Genomic DNA, 20736 nt, shown 5'->3' on the forward strand with positions numbered 1-20736 from the left:
GTGGCCGCAGCTCTCAGCTGGCCTGTTCATGGGGGGCATGGTGCGTCTGCGGCATGGGGTAGGCCTGCGGCGTGCGGTGGGCCTGCGGCGTGGGGTGCGTCTGCGGGGTGGGGTGGGCCTGTGGCGTGGGGTGGGCCTGCGGCGTGCGGTGGGCCTGTGTCATGGGGTGCGTCTGCGGCGTGCGGTGGGCCTGCGGCATGCGGTGGGCCTGCGGCGTGCGGTGGGCCTGCTGTCCACAGCCAGAAAAACTAACTTAGTGGACACACAGTGAAATTTTGAAACAGGAAGTTTTAGAGCTAGTTTGTGTCATAGAGTTTAGCAAATGCTATTTTGCAAAATATTTTTCTGATGTTTGTTTTGTTTTTCTAATCTGATAATACATATTTCACACATTCTGGCCTTTAAGCAATGGAAATTAGAGAACTAAACTTAATATAGTTTGTGTTAATGGAAAGAGCTGGAGATTTGTTCTCAGAAAATTTCAGTTGCAACAGCTTATTCACATAGGTGAACTTCCAACACAGTAACTATAGGAGTAAGAATAAAAGCTGTGTTTACTTTTACAGAGTTAAGAAGACATGAGAAAATGGATGTTAAAAACCTTGTAATTAAAATGTAAAGTTACATGCAAAGTTTTAAAGTGAGCATTTTCCAGGAAGAGGTGATTTTCTAAGTTCTTGAATGCCTCTCCCTTTTGTGAGGAGGCTGCGTCGTGGGCTGTCGGTGTCTTTGGCAGGGGATGAGTGCAGGGTTCCTGTTGTGGGTCCTTTGTTCTCACGAGGGCAGCGCCCGTTTCCCCGTCTCTTGCTTGCCCAGACTGTTCCCGTGCGCAGAGAGACTGGCCTGTTTCAGCTGCAGCGGTGTAGCCTGCGTTGGCTAGTCTGGCCAGCACTCACACCGTTTGCTGATCAGCACTTGAAGTGTGTCCATCGTAGCTGAGACACTGAATATTTTATCTAAATTTTATTAATTAAAATGCAGGTTTAAAAACTTGATTCCGTTATTAGAAAGCATTTAAGAATGTCACTTGGCCACGTGAGTCTACTTTGTCAACTATATATTTTATGAGTCTAAGTGCAGATCAGATATTTTCAATGCAAATTTCACTGCAAATTGAAATGTGCTACATATGTAAGCTATGCTGATGGTTTTTGAGGACTTAATATGAAATAACCAGGCCGGGCACGGTGGCTCACGCCTGTAATCCCAGCACTTTGGGAGGCTGAGGCGGGCGGATCACAAGGTCAGGAGATCGAGACCATCCTGGCTAATGCGGTGAAACCCCATCTCTACTAAAAATACAAAAAATTAGCCGGGCGAAGTGGCGGGCGCCTGTAGTCCCAGCTACTCGGGAGGCTGAGGCAGGAGAATGGTGTGAACCCGGGAGGCGGAGCTTGCAGTGAGCCAAGATCGTGCCACTGCACTCCAGCCTGGGCGACAGAGCGAGACTCCGTCTCAAAAAAAAAAAAAAAAAAAGAGAACCTATGTAAAATATCTCAATCATTTTTCTTATATTTCATGTTGAAATGGTAATATTTTCAATCTGTTGGGATAAGTATGATACATTATTAAAATTATTTTTATTTTTGAGATGGAGTCTTGCTCTGTTGCCCAGGCCAGAGTTCAGTGGTGCAATCTTGGCTCACTGCAACCTCCGCCTCTTGGGTTCAAGTAATTCTTCTGCTTCAGCCTCCCGAGCAGCTGGGACTATGGATGTACACCACCACGCCTGGCTGATTTTTGTATTTTTGTAGAGACAAGAGTTTCACCATGTTGGCCAGGCTGGTGTTGAACTCCTGATCTCAAGTAATCTTCCCACCTTGGCCTCCCAAAGTGCTGGGATTACAGGCATAAGCCACTGCACCCGGCCATTATTACAATTAATTTTATGTGTGTGTGTGTGTGTGTGTGTGTTTACTTTTATTAATGTGACTAAGAACAATTTTTTTTTCCCCCTGAGATGGAGACTCACTCTGTTGCCTGGACTGGAGTGCAGGGGCACAATCTCAGCTCACTGCAGCCTCTGCCTCCTGGGTTCAAATGATTCTTCTGCCTCAACCTCCTGAGTGGCTGGGACTACAGATGCATGCCACCATACCTGGCTAATTTGTGTATTTTTAGTAGAGATGGGGTTTCACGATGTTGGCTGGGATGGTCTTGAACTCCCAACCTCAGGTAATCTGCCCGCCTCAGCCTCCCAAAGTGTTGGGATTACAGGCATGAGCCACCGCACCTGGCCATGTTTATTAATACGACTAAGAACATTTTGAATTGCACCTGTGGCTCCACTGGTGTCCTGGGCAGGTGGCTCTGTGGTGTCCACACAGGTTGTCTGCTGTGTCTTCATCTTCGCTGCATGTGACTTTTTGGTTCCTGTGGCACGTGGAGTCCTGTATGGGACATTGGTTCTACAGTAGATTTATAATAAGGATGTACCTACTAAAAAATACAAAATAAAAAGAATAGAAACAAACATAGAAATAAGTATCACCTCACAAAAATTTTGGAAAGTAGAAAAAGGAAGTTACATTCACAGCTTTTCAGTAGCCGATATCCAGGCTGTCTTCATAAGCATGGATAACGTGTCCCTCTCCTGCATGGATAGACACCGTTTTCTCACCTTAAGTGTTTGTGATTGAAGGATTCTTGATGTGTTGACTTGGAGGATGCAGTTGTTGAGCAGTAGTTTATCTAAAGATTGTAAGAAACTTTTGGAAACATTTCATGTCCTTTTTTCCCTTGGAGAACGTGGGTTGAAGAAATCGCCGCTTGCAAAAAATAAGCCGTGAAATGGATTTCAGAGCAACTCTAGTTACATGCTGGTGAGGAGCCACGGAATACCATTTACATTTGAAAATAGAGGGCTGTGAAGTTTTTATAAGTAGTGAACCCCGTCAGAATTACACATTTTGATTATGGCTCTAAATTTTATATTAAAGAAATAAAAATTTTATCGTATTTTATTACCGTCTTTTGCTCCTTCAGGTGTAGCATACATGCTAGATTCTAGACCTGTTTCTTGTGTTACAGTGGTGTTACCCAGGCAGGTTATCAGGTAGTGAAGGTGATGTCTGGTGGTGGTGGTGAGCCCAGTGAGGGCACATCCTTGCTGTGTGTGATGAGGGCCTGTGGGTTGCTGTGGGATTCCCAAACCCTGGCTCCTCAGTCTCCTGCTTCTGTCCTTACTCACACTGCTGGTAGTTTTCTGGTGTGAGCCGCAGGGGCAAGTGGGATTGACAAGCCTGCTGTCACATTAGGAACCTGAGTTAAAGTGGAGCTGAAAGCATGTCCTCGCTCTTGATGTTGTGCAGAGAACCACTTGTGCTTCTGGCCCAATGGGGCGGGTGGAACCAGGCCCTGGTTTGGCTCTCCTCCTCTCCATGTTCCCCTGTCCTGTCTGATTTGCTTTCACACTGACATAAGAGTTACTTTCCCTCGGCCTCCCAAAGTGCTGGTATTACAGGCATTAGCCACTGCGCCCGGCCAGCATCCTTTCAAGTACTGGGGTACACCCAAGCTCCCAGCTTCTAGCTAGGAGTCATTTGGTCCCTCTTTATCCCAAAGGACCTGCCACCATCGTTGGTTCCCAAAGCCCAGCAGGGTCCAGGCTCTTCAGCCTCCAACCACTTTGCATTTTTTTTCTGCTTTTTGTTCATGGAGATAAAGATTAACTTATTTTTCAGCCTGGGCATGTCTTTTTTATGTACTTTATTTTTTATTTTTTGAGATGGAGTCTCACTCTGTCACCCAGGCTGGAATGCAGTGGCGGGATCTCGTTTCACTGCAACCTCCGCCTTGCGGGTTCAAGTGATTCTCCTGCCTCAGCCTCCTGAGTAGCTGGGACTACAGGTGTGCACCACTATGCCCAGCTAATTTTTATATTTTTAGTAGAGACAGGGTGTTGCCATATTGGCCAGGCTGGTCTCGAACTCCTGGCTTCAAGTGATCCTCCTACCTCAGCCTCCCAGAGTGCTGGGATTACAGGATTACAGGCGTGACCACCGCGTGCGGCCTTTATTTACTTTGTATATCTCATCTATTACTGCTGCAGTTTGCAGAAGAGAGGATGCCCTCAAACCTAACTTCTCCAGACCATCCCAAATGGGAAGTCTGCTCCATGTCAACAGTGTTGTTGCTTTTAAAGACTATACGTCAACATGCCAGATTATAGCAAAAGGATGTCGAGGGCGCAATAGGAAAGCAAGCCTAAGAGTCCTGGAGAGAAGGTGGCAGAGCTGCGTTTTGAAGGTGGTTCCTTCTTCAGACCCTGCCCTTCCTGCCTTGTTCCTCCAGTTGCGACATTTGCTGTTGGAGCTCCTCCACGGGCGAAGAGGTGAGGCTGGACTGAGAGGGAGATGGAGAAGCTGCCAGAGGTTCTTTTGGATCTAGAATTGAGACAGCAGTTCCAGCCAGGCCTGGAGGTGGGTGCTGTCACCCAGCCCCCAAGGGAATGGTACTGATTGAAGAATGTGGCAAGAACTCCCTGGCCGGGAGAGGGAGGTGCTCGCTCCTTTGAATCACCTGAGCCCAGGCTGGAAGGCCCAAGGGGGAGGACGAGGCCAGCTCACTCCAGTTCCATCCCCTCCCTTTAACCCTGAGCTAGTCACCCTCCCAGACTCCAGTCCCTTTTCCTAAATGCCCTCCCTGCAAAGTCTGCACGGAGCAGCGCTCCCTCGCGCCAGCTCGCCCCGCACTTTCTTGTCTTTCAGCAGTCCCATGGGTTTGAACCTGAGATGATTCATTTTCCTAAAAGCCTCTTTGGGCTGAGGGAAGGCGTGGGTGGCTCTGCCAGTTTTGGAGTGGGGGCCGCCTCTTCTCAGCCGCTGCAAGGGCCAGGGCCACCCTCCCAGGCGGGTGTCTCTGGGCTGGGCAGCAGCTTTGTAGGCAGCCCTGGCCATCCCCACTGGTCTGGGGGGCTGGGGGTGCACCGGCTCCTGCTCCTGATAGAGCCAAGGCAAAGCCTTCCTTACCTGAGAGGACTTTCTTGAAGAGCGGGCACAGAGGAGCCGGCAACCTGGGTGGTGTAGGCACCCAGGAGAAAATCTGCGGCTCAGTCTCTGGGAGAAGTCTCCACCAGCACAGCTGTTGTAGAGATGGGGAAACTGGGCTGAGAGGGAAGGGGGCTTGCCCAACTCACCAGCCCTGGAATGTTTTGAGCTTTGGGGGTGGATCTCCCAGGAAATGTGTTTTATGGCACCACCGCCTCTGGTCACCCACCCTGAGGTGTGGCGGGCCTGGACAGCCAGCTTGACTGAGGGCCAGGCTGGTGAAGTCAAACCTACCACTCAGGAAGGAGACTCAGCCCTTCTCCAGACAGAGTTCAAATGTGAGGACTGCCTTCTTTGGGCCTCAAATTCCCCACATGAATTCCAAGGACCCTTCTAGCTCCTACACTCTGGGCCAAGGTTTCCTCTGAGCCCCAGTCAGCCTAGAGGACCTAGGATACATCTTCCTTGGACAGAGACCCACCATACGGGCAGCAGGAGGTAGGGGTGGGGGTAGGCAAGGTTCCTGTGGGGAGGTGGAGCTGTCATCAGAGATGGTGTCTGCAGGCAGTGGGTGTATTGTGGCTCTGCTGCCACTTGCTGGGTGGCCCCATGACGTTTCTTTCCCCACTCTGGACCTCAGTTTCCCTATCTGTTCTGTGGAGATAAGATGCCTGCCTGCATATTTGTGGACTGGGATGTGTGGGGGCCAGTTGCAGTGTTTCTTGGTGTGGTCCTTCGGCAGCCTGCACCACCCCATAGAGATTTCTGGGCCCCACCCTAGGCTCACAGGACCAGAATCTCTGGGAATGAAGCCTGGGAATTTTCATTTCCACAGGCATCTGGCTGATTCTGACATGATTGAAAAGCACTAATAGTATATAGCAAGCTCTTTATAAAAGGTAAATTCATAGCTGCCTTTTACTAAATATAAATCTCACCTTCCCTTCCTCAGTTAAGGACACATACTGCAGTTGAAAATCACTGTGCCTTTCCAGATGCAGAATCTGACCTTTCCGATGAGATTCTGTTAAGTGTTCCTTTCTGTAGTTTGTATTCCAAAACAAGGGGAATATATCTTTCCATTTTTTCAATATAAATGTTTAGGTCAGATACACTTTTTCAAACTGGACACACACACTCACACAGTTTAGGATTTCAGCTATGGCTTCCTCTCAAATTATTAGCCTCTTTCTGCCAGGGAGCAGTTTTTCCCAGACAAGACCCTGGACAGAGGCTGGTGGGGCCCCTCCTCATCAGAATCACTAGACCATGACTGACTCCTAGAGGTGGCTTTTTCTGCTTAAGTGTCAGCCCATGGTCTGGGATGTGACCCCCAAAGCTGCGGCAGAAGCTTCCACCCATCTTGGGCCCCCACTGCCATCTATGGGGAAAGACCTGTCCCTTGTCTTCTGGGCCCAGCCAGCCTCACAGGCATTCAGCAGATTGGAAAGTGGAAGCATGTGCTGTGCTTGGCTGGGCTCTCCTGCGCCCCTTTTTGGGGTGAGGTGGAGTGCATCCAGCCCCCAGAATCCCTGCCATTTCTTCCCCCCCTCATCCCCACCCCCATACACACTCACAAGTACAAACACAGGCGCAGTCACTGGCGCACACCACTCTGGACAGCACCATTTCCAGCCTCAGCAGGGCAGTTTCCTTACAGGGAAGTTAATGAGGCACTAAAGAAGGCTCAAGGGACAGGGAGAAAAATCTATCGAGAAGAGGCTCCTAGACCTGGTTCTGCCTCTGAATTGCTGGGAGTCCTTGAGAAAGTTGCTTTCCCTCTCTGGTCTCAGTTTCCTCAGGTGAGAAATGGGGGGCCGGCCAAATGGTCTAAGGTTCTGGGAACCTCTAAGTCAGAGCCTGTAGCTGGTGGTCAAGGTGAGGGAGAGGCCCTCAGGCTCAGCCGAATGCCTGAGAGTCAGGACAGGCCCAAAGATGAGCAACCTGAGCACATCAGGTGGGTTCAAAGCTGGTGCATGAGCCCCACAGCCTGCAGAGCAGCTCTGGACTCGGGAGCCCGCTCGCACCAGCCCAGTGGGACTTCAGAGATGTAGGGTCCAGCCTCTCCTACTGTTGCAGGGCTGGGGGCCGGGAGCTGCAGATTCTGACCCCACAGCTGCCTTAGACATGCCAGATGGGCTGGGGCAAGACACACCCCTGTCTATGAAATGAGCAGTCAGTCCAAATAGATACACTAAAGAAGGGCTGTGGGATGGACCCAGCTGTAGCCTGGGGCTACAGACTAGCTTCCAGGGTACTCAAGCAGCTGGCCTCTGGGGTAGCAGCCCCGGGTATGAGAGGCGGGACTCAGAATCTAAGCCAAGCCTCTACAGGAATCCCCTCTGGAAAGCCCGGGCACTCTGCAGGAGGGGCAGCAGGCAGCAGGTGCACCAGGAGCATGTTTCACAAGGTGCCCAATATTGCATCTGCTCAGATAGGCAGCGAGTTGGAAAGTGGATGCAGTAGGCAGGGGGGCGGCTGCTCCCCACAGCCAGGAGTCCAGCCCAGCACCCACCTGAGTCCGCCTCAGTCCTGCTCAACTGGGTTATCTGTGCTCTTGGCCCTCTGGTCCCACCCACAGAGGGAGGGCTTTGGGACGACCAGGTGAGCTGGCCCTTGTGGGAGGATGTAACTGACTCCTGAGCCTGGCGAGCCAGGCAGCCCCTCACCAGCGTCCCCACCCCCATGTCTCCAGCCCCCCTCATTCCCTGATCTTCCCTTCCGCTCCCCTGACCCAGCGGTTTCCTCTGCTCACTCTCTTTTCCTGCTCCCAGGCTTGCCTGGTCACGTGTCCTTCACTCTCCTCTGAGTCTCCCTCTTTCCAAGCCGCCTCCACTCTACTTGACACACTCTCCCTTAAGACACCAGAGTACACAAGCGCAAGTCCCCGCACCTCAACTTTACTCCCAGACGGGAGGGAGATGACATGAAGACCCAAACGCCCCTTGGCAAGAGATCTGGGGTATGCAGAGGGGCAGATCTGAGGCTGTGGAAGCTCCAGGGGCTCCCTGCGGGAGGCTGCATGTAAGCTGGCTATTGAATGTGGCTCTGAGCTGAGACCCCTCCTTGAAGCTCCAGACCAGGAGCCAGCTGCTAGCTCGACCCCTCCATTTGGTGCCTCAGAGAAACCTTGCACTCTGTAGGTCAAACTCTGAACCCAGAAAATCCCCCCATGTTGGCCCTGTCTCTTCATAGGGAAAGCACCACCTCAGACCCAGTTCTGCACCAAACCCACATTTGAGTCATGGGGCTCCTGCCCTGCACTGTGAGCACTCTGGATAAGCCAGTGCTGAGGGGGAAAGAGCTCTGAATGCCAAGCCAGAACATGAGCTTCAACTCCACCTCCAGCTCTGGGAGCTGTGGGTGGGGAAGGGCCCTAGTCCAGTTTGCTGTAGAAAGACCAGTCTGCCACTGTATGGCACACGGATGGCAGGGGCAGAGTGCAGGTGGAGAGAATAGAAGGTGGGCAGGGCAGGGGAGGCAGGGACATGGCTGTAGCCATGGAGATAGGAGGACAGATAGGACTTGGGGGCTACTTGGATGAACCAAGGGACGGGTCAGCAAGGGACACCCAGTTTTGTATCAGATGTGTAGAGCGTGGGATGCTGTTCACTGATCGAGGGAGGGGGAGGAGGAAGAGGTATGGCATGGGGAGGAGGTAGCTGAGCTCTGTCATTAATGTCATTTGAAGTCCCCAGGGAAAGAAAGACCCGCCAGCGCCTTCATTGCTTCAGCCAGCTCTCAGGGTGTCTGTGCTCCCTGGCCCTCTCAGCTCCTGCTTCATAGCTGTCAGCTGCAGTGGGGGACAGCTGCACAAGGTCCCAGCATGTCTGTGTGGTTACCCAGGGGACTGCCGCATGGCCCATGCCGAGCAGAAACTGATGGACCACCTTCCGAACAAAACCCGTTACCACAACCTGATCCACCCAGCCACCAGCTCCTCACAGCTCATCTCCATCGAGACGGAGCTCTCCCTGGCCCAGTGCATCAGCATGGTAGGTGCAGAGGGTACCTGTGGGTCAGGCTCAGGCGAAGAGGCAGCTCATGCCTAAGCCCCAAGCAGTCAAAGTCCAGAGGAATGAAATGACTAGAGTTGACTTAGACTCACCAGTACACGGTGGGGAGGCTGGAGGAGGGTCCATGAGGTTTATAGGTGTCCAATATTTAATGAGGTCATGGTTTTGTTAACAAAGAAGAAATGAGGGTGGGAGCGGGATCACCACTGGCTAGGCAGCCAAGGGGCCTGCAGAGACTCTGCTCAGCTGACTCTCCAGCATGACCATGAGCTTCTCCTCCTCATCCTCCCAGCCCCACCCTACTCTCTCCCCCAGCTTGCTCAACAGGTGACCTTACAGGCTCCCTACTTGTTGGGGAAAATAAGAACCAGACTGGGGGAACTGATGGGTAGAGAGGCCCAGGTGTAGGCGCAGGACCACAGGCGGTGCAGCGTCTACTGAGCCAGGCAGGTGAGGGTCTGGAGAGTGGGCATGGCTGCTGCAGGCATGGAAAGGAGGCGCAGATGGCGGCACTCCCAGGGCCCATTGTCAGGGTCTCCATATGTGGACGTGTGCAGAGGTGGGGGCGCTGAGGGAGGAGGGGCCAGGGAATTTCTCGTCTTCTCTCTACTGCCTCTGAGTTGGAAATGTCAGAGGGAGCCATGGCCCACTGTAAAGTGACACAATGTCCCCACCCACAGGGTTAGAACCCCTCCCCTGGAAGCAGCTCTGAGGGGAACAGTCACATGTAGAGAGTGCAGGATGCTGTGTCCAGCTGGGGGAAGGAGGTCACCAAGGTGGTTGACCCTCCTCTGGCCAGGTGGCTGCCTTCTGACACACCAGCCTCTCTCTCTAGCGCGGTGGGCCCCACACACCCAGCCTGTGAAACCTACAGCCCTCAAGAAGGCTTTGGCCAAATTAATGAGCGGCTCCCTCTCCCAGAAGGAAGCACAGCTGAAGGATGCGGAGGGCAGTAGAGTTGTGTATGCTCCACCCCCTCTCTCCACAGTGGGACGGAAAGAAGGGGGCTTTCAGCCAGGCTGGCCCAGGCTGGGGTCTGAGTGTCACTGTCCAGCTATTGGCTTCTTGCTTAATGGGTGAGCCCAGCTGCTCCTGTGCAGCTGCCGCCCTAGTGAGGGTGAACCGGCAGGCGAGTTCCATTTCTGAAAGCCTGGGAATACAGTCAATATTAGGCTGTGGGCTGCTGGGCCAGGAAGGGGTGTTTATTTTTCAGGGTTTGTTTATCTATTGAGTTGATGAGGGAGGGTTATAGGTACAACCAGTTTAAAGATGGAAATTTTGAGAGAGCAGGCAGGGATTTAGTGCTGGGTAAGCCTTGTCAAAGCGGCTCTTTTGGGGCGGCCAGAATCCAGTACCAATGTCCTCAGCATGTTCATCAGCTGCTGGGGGAGTGCCGGACAGGATGAAAGCACAGGAACACTTTCTGGATGATAGAAATACTCTGTATCTTCAAAGGAGGTAGGTTCCATGGGTAATGTTAAATGAGTTAAAACTCACCAAATGTAAAACAGATCTCTGCATTTCACTGAATATAAATTATACCTCCAATTAAAAACATTTTTTTAAAAGACAGATGGGCCGGACGCAGTGGCTCACACTTGTAATCCCAGCACTTTGGGAGGCTGAGGCAGGTAGATCACCTGAGTCAGGAGCTCGATACACCAGCCTGGAAAACATGGTGAAATCCTGTCTCTATTAAAGGTATACAAAAAAATTAGCCAGGCATGGTGGCACACGCCTGTAATCCCAGCTACTCGGGAAGCTGAGGCAGGAGAATTGCTTGAACCCAGGAGGCAGAAGTTACAGTGAGCAGAGATCGTGCCACTGCACTAGCGCCTGGGCAGCAGAGTGAGACTCCATCTCAAAAACAACAAAAAAAGGACAGATGAAGGTTTTCAACTTTCACTAAAGGCAGAGGAGCTTGTTACAGATTCGCCTCCCCACAAGAGCAGTTAGAAAAACTGGACAAAAGTGTGCCCTGCCCCCAGTCAAAAACAATTGTTGGAAGGTAACTGAAGACCTCAGCCAGAACTTGAGTGACTAGGCCTAGGAGGTGACCCTGACAGTCTGTGGTGCTTTTCCCACATTTGGTGATTGGTCAACAGTAGAGGGCTAAGAGGCTAAGAAACTGAGTATGAAGTAGTACTTAAGGGGCTGGAGAGCCTACCTGAATGTTTGGCACTCTCACAGGGCTGAAACGATCTAATGAGAATTTGGGTCCTGGGAAGGAGATGGGACCTCAGTGGGGACCCTGGAAGGGCCACCCCTAGGAGTCCAAATGAATAAAACATAGACCAGCCGTCACAAAACCTAAAACTTGCTTTGAACCAGCTTAGTCCCAAACTAGATGAAGGCGATCTGCCCTTACTCCAGTTGTGTGCCATAAAGTCAATGTCAATACTCTCTGGAGGCAGAACAAAGTTTATTAGGAATGCCATAAGACAACACAAGACTAAACGAGAAAGACCAAGAAAAAACACAATAGAAACATACATGTAAGGAAGAAACTTTTTTTTTTTTTTTTTGAGACGGAGTCTCGCTCTGTCACCGAGGCTTGAGTGCAGTGGCACGATCTCAGCTCACTGCAACCTCTGCCTCCCAGGTTCAAGCGATTCTCCTGCCTCAGCCTCCCAAGTAGCTGGGATTACAGGCACGCACCACCATGCCCGGCTAATTTTTGTATTGGCCAGGCTGGTCTTGAACTCCTGACCTCAGGTCATCCATTCACCTCGGTCTCCCAAGTTGCTGGGATTACAGGCGTGAGGCACCGCGCCTGGCCAGTATTTTGCCACAGTTTAAAATAAATAAATGTTTTTTTTCAGGTTTGTGCTCAGACTCTCTTCTAAACGGTCACGTGGCGGCTTACTCTTCTCCAGGCCTTGCTGCCGGCTTTTACATGTTTGTTGTTTTTGCATTCTTGTCATTTGCTCGGTAGATGGCAGCTTCCAGGTGCTCCTAAGGGGCCAGGAAAGAGAGTGAGAAGGCACAGAGGTTGCCAGGTCATCCCGCTTGGGGCCCCGCCCTCATCACCTCCCTCAACCGGGTCTCCTGCAACTATTGGTGGGCCATCTCGGCCACCGCTTCGCCCTGAGCTTCCTGCTGCTGCAGCTGGGCAGTGCCTCCTTCTCAGAGGCCAGCTGCGGATAGGTGGCCACGTACTGCTGCAGGTGACCCAGGTAACGGTCTCGCTGCTGCTGCAGACTCTGAGCCTCTTGGCTCTTCAGCTCCACCTGCAGGATAGGCGTCAGGGTAGGTAGTGGCTGGCTTCCAGATTCTGGGCCCATAAACAGGGTGGCGAGGGCACTGTGGGGCTCTGTCGCCTGCCCAGGCCCCTTGCCCTGGCCCCTTCCTCCAGGCCTAAATGACTGCCTCCCTTGCCTAGAGGCCCATGCCTCCCTCCCCAGCCTCAAATCTCATACCCTTCTTCCCACCATTTAAACTGTAGGCCACAGACTGGTGGAAAAGCAGAGGGAGCCAACCACCATCTGCTAAGTTGTGGTGAGGTCGTTCTGTATGATCTCCAGGGTTTCCACGCACCTTCATCTGCTCCCCCCAGAGCTCGGCCTTCCACCCCAGCTCCCCCAGCCTCTCCTCCAGCTCCTGCAGCCTCACCTCCAGTTCCTGCATCTTCTCCTCCTGGTGCCGCAGCCTCACTTCCTGCTCCCACATCTTCTCCTCCTGCCTCCGCATCTTCTCCTCCTGTTCCTGCATCTTCTTTTCCTGCTCCCCCATCTTCTCCTCCTGCTCCCCCATCTTCTCTTCCTGTTCCTGCATCATCTCCTCCTGCTCACGTATCTTCTCCTCCTGCTCCCGCATCATATCTTTCTGCTTCCGCACCTTCTCCTCCTGCCTCCACATCTTCTCCTCCTGCTCCCTTAACTTCTCCTCCTGCTCCCTTATCTTCTCTTCCTGCTTCCACATCTTCTCCTCCTCCCTCCGCATCTTCTCCTCCTGCTCCCGCCTCTTTTCCTCCTGCTCCTGTATCTTCTTCTCCTGCCTCCACACCTTCTCCTCCTGCTCCCGTATCTTCTCCTCCTGCCTCATCTTCTCCTCCTGCTCCTGCCTCTTCTCCTCCTCCCGTATCTTCTCCTGCTCGTGCATCTTCTCCTCCTGCCTCCACATCTTCTCCTCCTGCTCCCATATTTTCTCCTCCTGCTTGTGTATCTTCTCCTCCTGCCTCCACATCTTTTCCTGCTGCTCCTGCCTCTTCTGCTCGTGTATCTTCTCCTGCTCCTGCCTCTTCTCCTCCTCCTCCCGTATCTTCTCCTGCTCATGTATCTTCTCCTCCAGCTCCCGTATCTTCTCCTCCTTCTCCCGCATTATCTCCTCCTGCCTCCGCATCTTCTCCTCCTGCTCCTTCCTCTTCTCCTGCTCGTGTATCTTCTCCTGCTTGTGTATCTTCTCCTGCTCCTGCCTCTTCTCCTCCTCCTCCCGTATCTTCTCCTGCTCGTGTATCTTCTCCTCCAGCTCCCGTATCTTCTCCTCCTTCTCTCGCATCATCTCCTCCTGCCTCCGCATCTTCTCCTTCTGCTCCCATATCTTCTCCTCCTGCTCCTGTATCTTCTCCTCCCATTCCCGTATCTTCTCCTCCCGCTCCCTTATCTTCTCCTCCCGCTCCTGTATCTTCTCTTCCTGCCTCCACATCTTCTTCTCCTGTTGCTGGTTCAGGTGGCTCCAAAACTCGTTCTCTTCCACCTGGGCTTGGAGCTTTGCTGACACACTCTGCAGCTCCTTACCCAGGTGGTCAGCCTCCGCCTGCAGCTGCTGCTGGAATAGTGAAAGTGTTGGTTTGAACCTCAGAAGGAAACAGACTCATGAGCTAGCCATATAAATGTAATTTATAGGCCAGGTGCGGTGGCTCACGCCTGTAATCCCAGCACTTTGGGAGGCTGAGGCGGGCAGATCACGAGGTCAGGAGATGGAGACCATCCTGGTTAACACGGTGAAACTCCATCTCTACTAAAAATACAAAAAATTAGCCGGGTGTGGTGGCGGGCGCCTGTAGTCCCAGCTACTTGGGAGGCTGAGGCTGGAGAATGGCGTGAACCCAGGGGGCGGAGCTTGCAGTGAGCCAAGATTGCGCCACTGCACTCTGGCCTGGGTGAAAGAGCGAGACTCCAACTCAAAATAAATAAATAAATAAATAAATAAATGTAATCTATAAAATAATGGTTTTCATCCAGGATCCTTTAAAGAAATATTTTAAGCACTAACTCTGAGATTCTGATTCCCCAGGCAAGGCCCCAATTTGTACATTTTTAGCACACTCTAGAGGATTCTATGGTGGGACCAGAACAGGGACCCAAATTTTCCAGCTCTTGGCTGGAGCCTCCCCATACCCTGCATGATCCCTAGACCATGGTCCCAGCTGGGTGGGGCTCCCACAACCCCCGGGGCTGCAGCTGCTCACCTGTGGCAGCAGGAGCTTGGCCCTCTCCAGCTTCCTTTTTAGCTCCTTTACATTGAGCTGGATCTCAGACTTTTCAGATTCTACAAGTCGAAGTTTTTCTTGTAGTTCGGCATTTTTCTCCTTCAGCTCCTCATCGGTTATGCTATGGCCAGAGGCAGTAGAGAAAGGAATGAACAAAGAACAGAAAGGACCACTTTGGTGATCAGCCCTCTACTTTCAACCCACAACCACAGAACCGTGGCATTGGTAGGGACCCCAGGAATTAAAAGTCACAGGTGGCAGGCCAGAGAGAAGACATGAGTTGCCTGAGGCTACCCCATGAGTCAGTGACACAGCTGGAACTAGAGCTTCCCTGTGCACACATGAAAACCTGTAGGAGCCTCTCCCCATGCTCACCTGTACCCCCCACCTCCCAGCACACCACCCACGCTAAGGGCCCCCAGACCTCCCATTCCACCTTCCCCCATCCTACGTGTTCCTGTACAGTTCCAGACTCAGGGCGTCCCTCTCCTTTGTTAACTCCTCGATGTACTGCAAATAGAGAAAGGTTAAGTCAGGACAGAGCAGGCAGAGGAGTAGCTGGACGACCAGGAACAACAGCCACTGTGACTACTCCACAGTAACACTTCCTCACTCTCAATCACACCTGACATGTTCTCAAGGCATTTCCAAGCCCATGGTCTCATTTGTTTTTCTTTGTTTGTTTGTTTGTTTTTTTGTTTCGGCAGAGTTTCGTTCTCGTTGCCCTGACTGGAGTGCAATGGCATAATCTCAGCTCACCACAACCTCCACCTCCTGGGTTCAAGCGATTCTCCTGCCTCAGCTTCCCGAGTAGCTGGGATTACAGGCGTGTGCCACCACACCCGGCTAATTTTGTACTTTTAGTAGAGACGGGGTTTCTTCATGTTGGTCAGTCTAGTCTTGAACTCCTGACCTCAGATGACCCGCCCACCTCGGCCTCCCAAAGTGCTGGCATTACAGGCATGAGTGAGAGCACCCGGCCCTCATTTGTTTTTCAGAGAACTCAGTGAAGGTGGAAGGGACAGGAAAAGAGACTGAATTTAGGGCTGGCTAACAGGGGCCCAGAGAGCTCAGATAATATTGCTATTGTTATTACTCTTATTACTACCACTGTTGGAACCTTTATTGAGTACTTCACCAGGCACGATGCTAATAATCCCATTTAATCCTCACAACCTCCATAGGAGATGGTTACCATTATTATCTCTATTGTGTAGATGAAAAATGTGTGGCATTAAAGGTTAAGTGCTGCCTAAGATCACTTAGAGCTGGAATTTCAACACCCAGGTATATCTGATTCTCTAAGCCCATTCTTTCGCTGGAGGTAGGGGCACAGTTAAGAAGGAGGAAATTAATCCTTTGTTGAATTTTTGAAAGGATGATATGTTCGCATAGTCCAAAACTCAGAAAGTCCAGAAGGGAAATATCTCCCCCCTACACTGTGCCTCTATCCTGAGTTTTTTAATGAATCCTTACAAACATGTTTTATATATATTACCATAATATGTACACACACACACATATATACCTGCTCCCTCTCTCCACACAAATAATAACATACTCAAGATACTCTTCTGTACCTTTATGGTACAAGTACCCTAACCGCCACTTAGGACTTTGCCAAGGCCACAGCCAAGGATGGGCAGGGCGGGCACTTGGCCTCTGAGCTCTATGTCCAGTGCTCGCTCCCCACAGTGCTCCCCAACTCACCTGCAGCAGCCGACTCAGCCCCAGTCTGCCTCTAACAACCACACACAAAAGCAGCAAGAAATGGCAATGCTGCCTTCTGGGCAGGACACTCCATCCTACAGAAGGGAACTTTAGGCTCACTCCTCCATCTGCGAAGCTGGGCTCCCAGGGGACGGGGCAGTGGTTGAACTCACCTTATCCGCCTTCTTCTTCTGTGTAGTGACGGCAGAGAGAGCCTGCTCTAACTCTCCTGCAAACTTCCATGAATCGTGCAGGCGGCCGATCAGATCCCTGGCCTCTCCTGGAATGAGAGACATTCAGATGTGGCCCAAAGGACTCCCCCTAAAGGCCTGTCAAAGTGCCAGGTTCAAGGATGATGGGGTGCCAGATTCCTACCTTCCAACTGCTTGACAGCTTGCTGGCTGTAATAGAGTGCCGTCTGAAGCTCGGTTTTCTGACATGTAAGGATTCGTATGGTATGAACCTGGGCCTTTGGGAGATAAGACAAGCAAATGCTGAAAGAGAAGCAAAGAAACAGTCTCCAGAGGACAGGAGGGAACTTCACACCCTCCACTCACCTCTAGCTCCCTCCTTAGAGCTTCCTGATGTTGGTGGTTTGCCTTCTTTTCCTATAGAAAGAGGAAGACAGAGCTCTTGCTAGGAGGAGGCAGAGATGGCACAGCAAGAGACATGCCCCCAGAATGGCACCACTGCCCCAGGACAGGCCCACCCATGGGACCAGTTTATCAGGGACCCTGTGGGGATGGGGTGGAATAAGGGGGGTGAGCCTTCTTCCCCAGGCTGGGAGTGGGGGATATGAGACTGGGGCCTCTACATCTGAGTGACCCCAAACCCAGCGGTCATGTCATGAGCAAACAAAGAAATCACGTTACTTCTTCCAGCTGAGCTCGGTTCTGTTGTTTCTGTGGGGAGAGTCAAAGGAAGGTGACTGAGGGTGGCCCCCTTGACTCTACTCCCCAGGCCAGGAAGCGGTAGGCAGGGGTCCGGAATGGATTTAAAAGGCACAGTTCTCAGACCCAATGGGAACACAAACTGGTAAACTCTCCTCAACTCCCAAAGAAGAAGGATTTGGGTCTTTGTTGGTTTTTGCCCACAGCCACGGAACTCAAAGTCTGAAACTAGATTCTCTTGAAAAGATAGTAACAGAAACCTTCAGAGATGGAGTGTGAGAAAAGCCCACCCTTCTGCCAGCTTGTGATTTAGAAAGGTGCATTCATTCAACAAACGTTGAGCACATACAGGCCAGGGACAGTTCCTCACAGCAGGGATAGAGGTCAGAAAAGGCAGACAGGAGCCCTTGGCCCCGAGGTTTCCATTCTAGTGGGCCTTTAACTGTCGGGCTCTCAGAGCTAACAGAAACCTCTGATACTCTGTAACTCTACCTCAGGAAATGCAAGCCCAAGAAGGAGAGTTTACAGGAGGCCCTGGACTAGGGATTAACATAAAAACACAATGACAAATCCCATTTAAACTTCACAAATACAAGTAAAACAATACCACTCCTGTTTTACAGATGTGAAAAGAGAGGCCCAAAGAGCTCAAGCAATTTGCCCTAAATCATATCCCTAGCAGATGGAGAGGTAGGATTCAAACCCAGAACTCTTAACCAGTACCTGGCAGTTCTTCCACAATCTTAACAATTACCCTCCACCACCCCTTGGGCCCTCTGTCCCCAGGAGCCTGGCCAGCCAAGACTCACATCCTCAGGTGAGTGGCAACCACCAGAAGTGGTTGTCTCAGGGTTAGTGCCATTATTTATTTTCTTCTTTTTGGTGTCGCTTGCTCCTGCGCCAACACTAGGGTTGGTCTGGGCATGATGGTCTGTCAACTGTGGAAAGGAAGAGCAGTGATACTCATGAGAACTACAGGCTCCTACAGTCACATCCTGCTTTACAGTTTATACTAAATACTCTTGTAGACCATCTGATTTAATGCCACCAACTGTAGGAAATGTTGTCACAATCAGTTAGTGACTGAGAGAGATTGATACCATGGCTGAAAAAAAAGGCAGTAATGGAACTTAAACTCAGTTTTCTGACTCTGAGCTCTGGGATTTTGCCACAAATCAGCAGCTGCCAGGGACCAAAACCAGAGGCATTGGTAGAAAAGCAAATATTAAGTAGGCAGGAACTGTACACTCTGTGGTTTAGAGTTATTCACCCTCACACACCTGTTAGTGTTAAGAAGTACACCAGTACCTCTCAAACTTTTACATCAATGTATCCTCATGGCAGAAGGCAGCCTTTCTGTTAAATCCAGGAATTTAACAGAAAGAGGACAACCCAAGCCTCATTTCAGAGAGAAGTCTTGTATACTCTTATAAATCTATGTGACTTTCATCCCTAAGTACATTAATGTTTTGTCTCTCAATAGAATCAAGGGAAACTGATGCTTCAGAAAGATGCCCCATATTTATCCTGTGGCACTCAAAGTACCCCAGGTTGAGATGAGATGAGGAAAACTCAAGCTGTCAAGTCCAGTTTCCCAAGATCTGTTCCGCAGAAGATAAGCAGATCTCACTCCAGAAACCAGTGACTGAGGGGCACTCTGGTTCAAGAACAATGGAGAATTCAAATCTGAGGTGCAGAACTCAGAAAAAATGTTAAAGTCTCTCTGGAGAGTAGAAGCCTGGGAGAAAACCAAACCCAACCCATTCTCCCTTTGCCAGCCAGAGACACTGTCAACATGTTGAGCTCATGGGGGAGGTGTAGGCTTTTCACACTGTCAACGTCTGTGATAAGGAAGTCAGGCAGCCTGAAACCTCTCTCTTCTAGGTCCCACAGTCCCCATTCCCCTTCCAGCTGGAAACCTGTGCTGCAACCAGAGGAAACAGAAGTGGGCAAGAACACTTAGGGGACTGGGTCCTAAGACCAAAGGCCGGTCTTGTGGTAGTAATGACAGTTTGTAGAGGGACTGTGACATCACTACATTCCACTCCTTGGTGGAGTGGTGGGGGGTGGGGACATATGAGCGCAATGCCCAAGTTGCCACTTTGAGACTGGGGAGGGGGGGTCACAAAATTGGGACCCAGGTCCTTGGAGACGTGACCTCAAAGAGCCCCAGGAGGTCAGGCTTGGGGCGGCAGGAGGTGAGGGCCAAGTAAGGAACAAGGAGCCCCAGGAGTCACATCCCCAAAGTCACCCTGTGGCAACTGGTGAGGGCAGGTTCTGGGGCACCCAGGTCCTTGGAGATGTGAGCCCAAAGAGCCCAGGGAGATCGGGTTTGGGGTAGCAGGAGGTAAGGCAGAGTATGGAGTTGGAAGCCCCGGGAGTCACCTGCTCAAAGTCACCCTGGGGTGCTGGGCAGGGCAGGGGCAGGACTCATGTGGGGGTTGGGCTGGCTGACAAGATTTTGGTGTGGGGATCCCAGAGGCACTGGGGGGGCCCAGCCTGGTGTGCCTCGGGAGTGGCACAGACTGGCAGCAGTTCGGCTGTCAGAGGGGGCCTTGGCTTGGGTTGGGGTGCTGGTGCGTTTACCTTTTCCTTGGCCTCGGCCAATTTGTTCTGTTGGGTTTCTTTGGACATCATGGGTTGGGTAGGGAGGTGGGGGTTTGTAGGGAGGTGGGGGTGGGTAGGGAGGTGGGGATGGGTAGGGAGGTGGGGATGTGTAGGGAGGTGGGGGTGGGTAAGGAGGTGGGGGTGTGTAGGGAGGTGGGGGTGTGTAGGGAGGTGGGGGTGTGTAGGGAGGTGGGGATAGGTAGGGAGGTAGGGGTGTGTAGGGTGGTGGGGATGGGTAGGGAGGTGGGGTTGGGGCCACATCAGCATGATCCAGGTGAGGACAACTATACACCTCCAGTCACCTCTACGTCGCTGTGTGACTGAGCCAGAGGAGGCGTAACCAGGGCTGCACTAGAATGCAGAATAGGGGCGTGGCCTTAATGCTTGAAGCCCATTGGTCAATGAGAAAGATGAAAGGAAAAGGAGGCGTGGCCAGACAGCAGCGTGTCATGAAGGACCTGTGTTGTCACAAGGAAAGCTGCCCATGCAACTGCTGTCCCCGCCCACTCCAGGAGAGGGGCGGGGCTGGCTTTCACTTGAAAAACTTTAAAACTTTATTACCTCAATTGAGGTACAAATCCTATTAAAATGGAAATTTTATAGTGTGCTTGATGATTGATAAAGCAGACTTTAGTATCCAACATTCCAATAAGATAAAGTAATCACAATGTTTTCTCTTTTTTGGAAAAACTTTCTCTTATTCTCCTACGTTAGTGTTAAGTTTTTATTAAAAAAACAAAACAAAACAAGACAACAAGAAACATGTCTAATATCCTTAAAAACAGAAAGCTTTTGAGCCAGGCGTGATGGCTCATGCCTGTAATCCCAACACTTTGGGAGGCTGGGGCGGGTGGATCACCCGAATTCAGGAGTTCAAGACCAGCCTGACCAACATGATGAAACCCTGTCTGTACTAAAAATACAAAAGTAGCTGGGCATGGTGGCAGGTGCCTGTAATCCCAGCTACTTGGGAGGCTGAGGCAGGAGAATCCCTTGAACCTGTGAGGCGGAGGTCTCAGTGAGACAAAATCGTGCCACTGCACTTCAGCCTGGGCTACAGAATGAGACTCTGTCTCTAAATACATGCATACACA

The 20736-nt window shown here is 51.4% G+C and overlaps 1 protein-coding gene and 1 pseudogene across 2 annotated transcripts; one reads left to right on the forward strand and one right to left on the reverse strand.

Moving 5' to 3' along the window:
• The first annotated feature begins 4355 nt into the window (after positions 1-4355).
• Positions 4356-8016, forward strand: LOC134737577 (uncharacterized; annotated as a pseudogene).
• A 3390-nt stretch (positions 8017-11406) lies between these two features.
• On the reverse strand, positions 11407-20045 carry LOC129013820 (golgin subfamily A member 6-like protein 1). 2 transcript variants are annotated; one of them, XM_063652503.1, is made up of 10 exons: positions 19622-20045; positions 17845-17973; positions 17018-17047; positions 16703-16753; positions 16521-16614; positions 16319-16425; positions 14887-14945; positions 14415-14556; positions 12617-13771; positions 11407-11959 (listed from the first exon to the last, which is right to left on the reverse strand). In XM_063652503.1, exons 1-10 carry the CDS (start codon positions 19907-19909, stop codon positions 11897-11899), a joined length of 2118 nt encoding a protein of 705 aa, XP_063508573.1. In that variant the 5' UTR covers positions 19910-20045; the 3' UTR covers positions 11407-11896. The 2 variants fall into 2 exon arrangements, with proteins under 2 accessions (XP_063508573.1, XP_054306519.2); XM_054450544.2 differs by lacking the exon at positions 17018-17047 and having other exon boundaries at positions 19622-20038.
• Positions 20046-20736: the final 691 nt, after the last annotated feature.

This window comes from Pongo pygmaeus, chromosome 16, assembly GCF_028885625.2.
Source record: "Pongo pygmaeus isolate AG05252 chromosome 16, NHGRI_mPonPyg2-v2.0_pri, whole genome shotgun sequence".
Taxonomy (NCBI): Eukaryota; Metazoa; Chordata; class Mammalia; order Primates; family Hominidae; genus Pongo; species Pongo pygmaeus.

Excerpts from the sequence above, each read along its gene's own strand:
- LOC129013820 (XM_063652503.1), bottom strand. The coding sequence starts at position 19,909 with ATGCTGATGTGGCCCCAACCCCACCTCCCTACCCATCCCCACCACCCT. Across the intron at positions 16,615-16,702 it reads CTCTAAGGAGGGAGCTAGAG|GCCCAGGTTCATACCATACG; the intron begins GTGAGTGGAGGG and ends TATCTCCCAAAG. Across the intron at positions 16,426-16,520 it reads AGCTGTCAAGCAGTTGGAAG|GAGAGGCCAGGGATCTGATC; the intron begins GTAGGAATCTGG and ends CTCTCATTCCAG.